This window comes from Hipposideros armiger, unplaced genomic scaffold, assembly GCF_001890085.2.
Source record: "Hipposideros armiger isolate ML-2016 unplaced genomic scaffold, ASM189008v1 scaffold_22, whole genome shotgun sequence".
Taxonomy (NCBI): Eukaryota; Metazoa; Chordata; class Mammalia; order Chiroptera; family Hipposideridae; genus Hipposideros; species Hipposideros armiger.
In genome coordinates this window covers 4,748,377-4,755,675 of record NW_017731372.1, presented here as the reverse complement: position 1 = coordinate 4,755,675, position 7,299 = coordinate 4,748,377, and the positions used below count along the sequence as shown (strand labels likewise).

The 7,299-nt window shown below is 47.0% G+C and overlaps 1 protein-coding gene across 1 annotated transcript in view; it reads left to right on the top strand.

Annotated features, from left to right (window-relative positions):
- SMYD2 (SET and MYND domain containing 2) overlaps window positions 1-6,164 on the top strand; it is a 59,389-nt gene extending 53,225 nt beyond the window's left edge. Inside the window, exons 7-8 of the mRNA XM_019635453.1 lie at window positions 3,633-3,869; window positions 5,897-6,164. Coding sequence (XP_019490998.1) covers window positions 3,633-3,869; window positions 5,897-6,020 — 361 coding nt within the window. The 3' untranslated portion in view covers window positions 6,021-6,164. The remainder of the gene's footprint in view (window positions 1-3,632; window positions 3,870-5,896) is intronic.
- Window positions 6,165-7,299: the final 1,135 nt, after the last annotated feature.

Genomic DNA, 7,299 nt, shown 5'->3' with positions numbered 1-7,299 from the left:
GCTTGCTTGAAACAATAGATTCTCATTGTTCTTTACGTAGCAGTTACCAGCTGATAAAATATAATCATGAGGACAGTCTGTTTACTCCTATAAGAGAATGTGTGTAAAAGTTGTGGACACAGGCGCCCGATCCTCCAGGTTCCCCAAATCTGCCCAGGAGACTATTTGGGAAGACGGAGGAAGGTCCCACATCCCAGTTAAGGTGTCAGGGCCTCACCAGGCTAGGAATGTGAGTTAAGCACAGAGTTTTCCGTTTTTCTAAACCACTGAATTTGTCTTCTAACATATCTATTGCTTCAGTGAGTTGGGAGGAAATTAACCAGTGAGGTCACATTTGCAAAGTACTGGTAGGTATTTAAGTACAAGATCAGTGGAGGATAGAGTAGATCTGAGCAAGGAACGTGGCAGTGAAATGAATACAGAGGCAAGGGGAGGCCTTTAAATAGGTGATTCCTGAAGGCTGGCAGTGCAGCTTGGCTGTCTCCTATTGGCTTGAGATCTAGGGAAAGAAATGGTATAATATGTCCTAGAAAGGAATGCCTGTCATAGTCACAGGCCATCAGAAATTCCCTGTTTGGGAGAGAAAGAGTAACTTGAAGTTTTTCTGTCTGTGAGTAACACAGTTGAATACAAAAGAGCAAACTAAATTCCTAGGGGTGACCTTCGATATATACTTCCTATAGGCCAGGTATTATTCTAAACTCTTTATGTGTATTAACAGCTCTGAGAGGTAGGTTATCATTTCTATTTTACAGCTGAGGAAATTGAGGCACAGAGTGGTTTAGTAAATTGCCCATGGTCACACAGCTAGGAAGTGATGGAGCCACTGAAAATGCTTCCACCTTATTTTGCCTCACTCGAAAAAAAAACACTTAAATACATTCTCTCTACCTTCCTCAAATGAAACCTGTGGAAAGCATGCACCTTCTGAAAGGGAGAAATGGTTTAGTCGTGTCTTACAGATCAGTAATGTAACCTAGAATCAAAGCAAGTCTGATGTAAAATTCACGGTGGACTTCTCTGTTTCAGCAACACCCGTTTACTTGGTTGAATGTAGCCAAATTATTCCATCCCTGACGCATTTTTTTCCTGAAATCTCTAGAATGTCGGGGCAAAAGAATGTCATGAAATCAATGTCTCTATATAATTTCTTCAACTATGACAGAGTGTTTTACTCAGCAGTTGCCACTGGGTGACTATTTTGTTACTAGATAATCTGGTCTTTTTTTTTCAAAGGCCAGGCTCTAGAGAACACAGGCCCTAAAAGCCAGTTTGCATCCTGTGCCTTAAAGCAGAAAAATCCAAGTTGCCGAACTGTGATGCAATCAAGGCAGTTGGCTGTGGGGGAGGAGAACACAGGCCCTAAAAGCCAGTTTGCATCCTGTACCTTAAAGCAGAGAAATCCAAGTTGAATTAAAGTTAGCCCCGCCGGAGGTGTGCGGAGACTGGCTCTTAACCCCGTATCTGTCTCTCTCCTAGGCCATTGCAATCATGGAAGTAGCTCACGGCAAAGATCATCCGTACATTTCTGAGATCAAACAGGAAATTGAAAGCCACTGAAATGATGCCAACGTGGTAGCTTTTACTTAAATGCTAGTGCAGAAACCTTCAAGGATTTAAATATTTCAAATCACGTACATCACTCCAGCATTTCTGTAAAATCATTGCAGTACAAACACGGTTTGCACTTAAACCTTACACATGGCTTCCTGGGACTTGGTCTTAATCTTTAACCTTAATATCAAATTAATTTTTGAATGCTTTTTTTTTTCCTAAGACATAATGGCTTGGATTCACGTATTCTACTTTGGACAGCTTGAATTTTACAAATGCCACTCTTTTCCCCTTCATGCTTATTGTCATGTTCTGAACAAACCTGAATGATGACAGAGAATAAAAAAGGTAACAGTATTTGAAGTCTGTGTTTCCTCTGTCTGTGGGGAGGGTTTCAAAGAGGTGGTGTGGGAGCCAGGTCACAGCTGTTGTGCATCCCGCAACGAGGCCTCCCCCAGGAGGCGGCGTCAGGAGGCTCAGGCTTGCAGTTGCTTTAGGGGTACAGTGGCTATGGAGGAAGAAAGAGGGAAGGTGCAAGAAGGGAACCAAGGGAGACAAGGTAAGTGACCTGGGTTCCCCTCCCTGGCCGGAGAATATGTCAGCTTCGCTTCTGTCCAGTGCCTGGTCCCCCTTCAATGCATCGAGGAGCCTCACGCATGCTTCCCTCACCTGTCTGAAAGCAGACTTTATAGCTCTCATTCTGGTCCTTGTTCTATGCACTACTCTCCTTGTCAGAAAACACTCCAGAGGAACTTTGAGAAGAAAAAATTTTTTTCCTTACCAACTCTGTGTTGTTGAGCAAACACTGCTCAATCCCGGCGCGCGGCCAGCAGGAACCCAGGTTCCCCGTAGCCTGGAAGGCAGCAACCTGGGGATTGTTTATGAGCAATGGCTGCAAGGGAGCCCAGGCCCAGAACCAGGCGTGCTCCGGACACAGGGTGGTTTCTCCTTGTCCAAAGAGGGGAACTTCCCCGTTAGGTAATAGTTAAAGCCCGATGGAGTTTTCCCTTCAGCTTTTAGATTCATAATGTACACACAGCTTTTAAACCCGCCGCAAATCTGTTAACCTCTCTCATCGCCACACACACACCCACACAGTTTACTGCACACATGTAGGATGCAGTCTCTTGTCCAGTGAGGTGTAAGAAGGCATTTATTAAACATCTGCTGTATGCACTGTAGAGCTTTTTCCGTGTACAGAAGTCAGTAGAGTATTATCCTGGCTCCAAGGAGCTCCGTGTTTTAAGAATGCTGATACTCTGTAGCTGAGCCTAGAATAAGTTTAGACCACCATCTCTGTAGGTTTTATAAAAGTTATAAATGTAATACTTTTTCAATCAATTTAAAATAACACAAACATACCTGAAAAACGTGAGCTGTTCCTGCTTCCTCGCCAGCCCCACACTCCGCCTGAGGAACCGACTATAAATACTTTGCGAATGGGAACCCAATTTTCCCCATGCCTGTCCAATGTCTCTATATAAATAGATTTGGAGAAACAAAGGCAGAATGCTACTGACATTTTTTTGTAATCTCTGACTTAACAGTAAGAGCCTCTTTCACTTCAGCATTTACGGATTGGCTGGCATTCTTTTTAAAGGCAGAAGGTTACATTGAATGTGCATGCCATAATTACCCAGCCATTCTATTTACGGACATGTGGTTTTTCCAGCTTGCTGTTATTATAAACAATGCCACAATGAACAATCTCAGACAAATGGCTCTGCTGACGTGTGGTAGCATTTTGGGGGACAGATTCCTAGAAGTGGAATTTCAGGATCAAGCAGTGGAAACATTTTTTTCTTGGAATAAATATGGCCACGTTTTCTTTTTAAAAAAAAACCTTTCCGATACCAGTAAGAGATATTTGTAGCATTTGTTTTCCTCTACCCTCTTAACACAGTACTATTTAAAAAAAATGTTTGTCAATCTACTGTGTGGAAATATTTTATTTTATATGCATTTATTAATGAGGTTGGGTGCTTTTTCACATACTTAGGAATTGTGTTTCTTCTATGAGTTGTTATTCATGGAAATTGCCTATTTTGCTATTCATGTCTTTCATAAAAATTTGTAAGAGCTCNGTGGGATGTTTCCAAGCTACGTGGGCGGGCCAGTCATTTCCTTGACTCCAGAGCACCCCCTAGCGAGCTGCTGGAGATTTGCGAGCTCAGCCAGGAGAAGATGAGCTCCGTGTTTGAGGACAGCAACGTGTACATGTTGCACATGATGTACCAGGCCATGGGTGTCTGCTTGTACATGCAGGACTGGGAGGGAGCCCTGCGCTACGGACAGAAAATCATTAAGCCCTACAGGTGATTGCAATGGCCGTTCTGATCATCTTAGCACGGAATGGAACCTGGTGATTTGGAACGCGTACCTGGGCTGGTTTGGCTTCTCACCGCCCCATGCTGGAACATGCCCAGACCAGCTGTCTCTTCTTTGCACCCACACCTGGAGGCCCAGGTGCCAGGGCCCGCGCCATTGGGCCCGGCCTGTCCCCACCACCATCTGGGAGACACACCTAGGGAGGCAGGTTGAGGTTCTGCAGGGGTTGCTGGGGCAGGATCCGTCCCAGGACCAAACCAGACGCTACAGCCATTGCGCTTGATTCAGAACAGTAGTAAAAACCGCCAGTGTGTTTCTTTCCCCTTCCATGCCTTCCAAGTTAAGTGACATGTACTAATCGGTACAGGGTGGTCTCAGAACCCTCCTTTTTCCATCATGACTCACACCATCCCCTTCTTGTGCTTTTGTAAATTGCAGCCCAGTTTGCAAATGGGGAAATTCTGGGGCCAGTGGGTTGGCTGTGCTTATGCACTATCCCCACCTCACCCCAGTTTTGAATAAAACAAGTTGGGTTTTATCGTATAGTATTAATGACTGTCAGCCACGAGGAACGTTCCTGTTGAGACAGTTATTAAACCTTAAAGGTGGCAGGTGGAAGTCGTAGCACTGTCCTCTGACTCTGACTATCCACTTTGGGACTGAAGTAGCCTAGATCACATCCCTAGGGTGCTTGTTAAACACACTTACATTATGCATTGACAGGGTTCCCCCAAGACCAAGTGGATCAGGACCTGGGCCTGTGTTCCAGAAGCATCCCAGGTGTTTCTCGTGAACTTGAGAAGCCTTCAGTTCACTTACAAGATTAGGAACTGTTCAATTTGTGTCTAGTCTGAATTTCCACCACCAGGTCCACCCTCCCCTTTCCCCACGCTGCCCTGATGAGCCAGCAGGGGGAGCCCAAGGGGAAACCCACTCCTAAAATCTGCTCTTAGAAACATTTTGTCAATACATTGGGGATCATCTCAAAGCCTGTCCTTCTTCCTGGGGTGGGTGAGAAAGTTCTGTGGTCTCAGGCACACTTCCCTCTGTGAGATCTGGAGAGAGGCAGGGAGAGGGGACGAGGGGAGTGGGGGAGGGGGGGAGAGGGAGACAGGGAGAGAGAGAATGAGAATATGAGAGTGAGAAGGAATGCAATCATTTTAGCCTGTGGTGGCTCTCCCAGGAGCTTGCTGTGTTGGACCCTTGCTTAGCGTAGTAAGTCCCAGCTGTGGCCATCTGTGGGGCCACTGGCATCAGGGCTTTCCCCAGGCAGCGTGCTGCCCCACGCCCCACCCAGGAATACAGCCAGAGTGTGTCTCTTTTGGATGGATTTTGAGGGTACAGCAGCATAGACCAGCCTGTAAATAAACACCGATACACACAAATGACTCTTTCCTAGGCAAGCCTCACCAGTCAGCCTTCAGTGAAAACCACAGAGCGAACACCTACTATATGTATGTAAAGCCTTCTACTGCACAATAGAGAGAGAATATCTAGAAGAAATAGGATGTGTTCTCCTAACTTCACACAGCTTATAGCATTTGCCAAACCAAGTGGTATCAGAGTGTGACAGAAAGCTGGGGTCTTGAGACACTGGTGTGTTTATATCCTTAAGTATACCGTCTTTTCCATATAAGGGGATAAGCCTAATATCCTTATAATAAGGAATTTACCGTACACAATGTTTTCCTAATGCCCTGCTTTGGGTGCACCTCAAACAAAAATGTGGGACTAGGATCGAATGTTATAAATGTTTCTGTGTAGGATTTATCCTGCAGTTTTTATGTAGGTTTTCAGAAACACGCAGACTGCATAGCATGCAGTGCATTCGTGGTGGTTGGACAGGGTCGACACACCCACACTCCCCACGCAGAACCTGCCAGGGTGCGGAGAAGCTTGGCTGCCGTGGAGCACGTGGCTGTGAGCTCCCCAGCCGTGGGCTTACCGCGCCCAGCCCGCGGGGCTGCTTGGCAGCTGTTGACAGGGTGGCCTGTTGTCTCTTCTCTCCTTCCAGTAAGCATTACCCTTTGTACTCCCTCAACGTGGCCTCCATGTGGTTGAAGCTAGGAAGACTCTATATGGGCCTGGAGAACAAAGCGGCCGGAGAGAAAGCCCTGCGGAAGGTATGTGTGTGGTGAGGGGTTAGGCTCCCCGCTGCCCGGATGGCCTCCTCAGCACCCTTCCTTCATCCCTCAGGAGGCCAAATGACTGAACTGGTGGCGAATGACCAGCTCTTGACCCACCTTGTGGCCACAGAAGTGGGAGGAGTGGGGTGGGTTCGGCAGATGGGCGCGGTGTAAGTAACTGAGCCGTTGCCAGGTTGGCTCCAGGCCCTCCNGCTTCTGATAGCTTTGCCGTCAGAATGTCTAATTTGAATTCTGACTCCTGTGCGCCCACTCGTTACTTATGTGCCCTTGAACACGTATGTAATCCTTCATCTCTCTGAGCCTCAGTTCCCACATCTGTAAAATGGGTTATGCCAGAGTAGCGTTGTGGACAGATGAGGGGGAAATACGTAGCACCTAGCACAGCGCCTGGTGCAAAGTAAGTGCTCAGGGTAGGCTAGTTTTCAAAAGCACATCACTGACCTGAAATGTACCAGTGCAGTGTCTCCGGTGTGCAAGGACATGGTCCCAGCCCACGGCGTCAAATCCTTCAGCGCGCCTGCCCCACAGATAGCCTTCCTAGCAGCTGGGAGGAGCAGGGGCCTCAGCTTTTGTTGCTTGCTTTGGACAAGTCACTGCTCCTCTGTGACCTGTTTCAACATCTCAAAAGTAAAGCGGCTGAGCCCCCTCGCCAGCTCTGAAGCTTTAGATCCAAATGAAAGCACCCACTTAACTGTCTCCCAATAGACTGGGTGTTCCTTGCGGGCACAGAGTTTGGCCTGTTCATTCTTTTGTGCACAGTGCCCGGTGCATAAGGGTTCTCAATGGATGAATGTCTGTGAAAAGAATGAATTCATGGAACAGCATAAAGTCGGGGATGTGTATTCCTCAGTTTTAGCCTGCTATCTCTAAGCTAGACTTCCAGATTGGTGAGAGTTGCCCTTAGTACTTTTCAACATAACATCGTCTTTTTAAGGATGAGGCAGTGGCCAGTGGTCGATTTGAGTGAGACGTGAAAGGAAGGCCTCACTCAGCTCCTCAGCTTCAGGCCAGGCCCCCTTCCTCTCAAGGAGATGGGTAGCAGTTAGATCGGGCGTGTAAGGGCTTTCTTATTTACCACCTCACCTTATGAGATAGGTACCAGATTAAGTGACTTCTACTGGGAGAAAGTCAAGGACAGGACTATGATGGGTCAAGGTCACACAACAGATCTGTGGCGTAGTTGGGATCAGACTCCAGGATGCTAAGTCCCACGCAAATATGCAGTCTTTAGTCCTTGGACCTTAGTGGTCTGTGTCGTTTTTGGCCACCG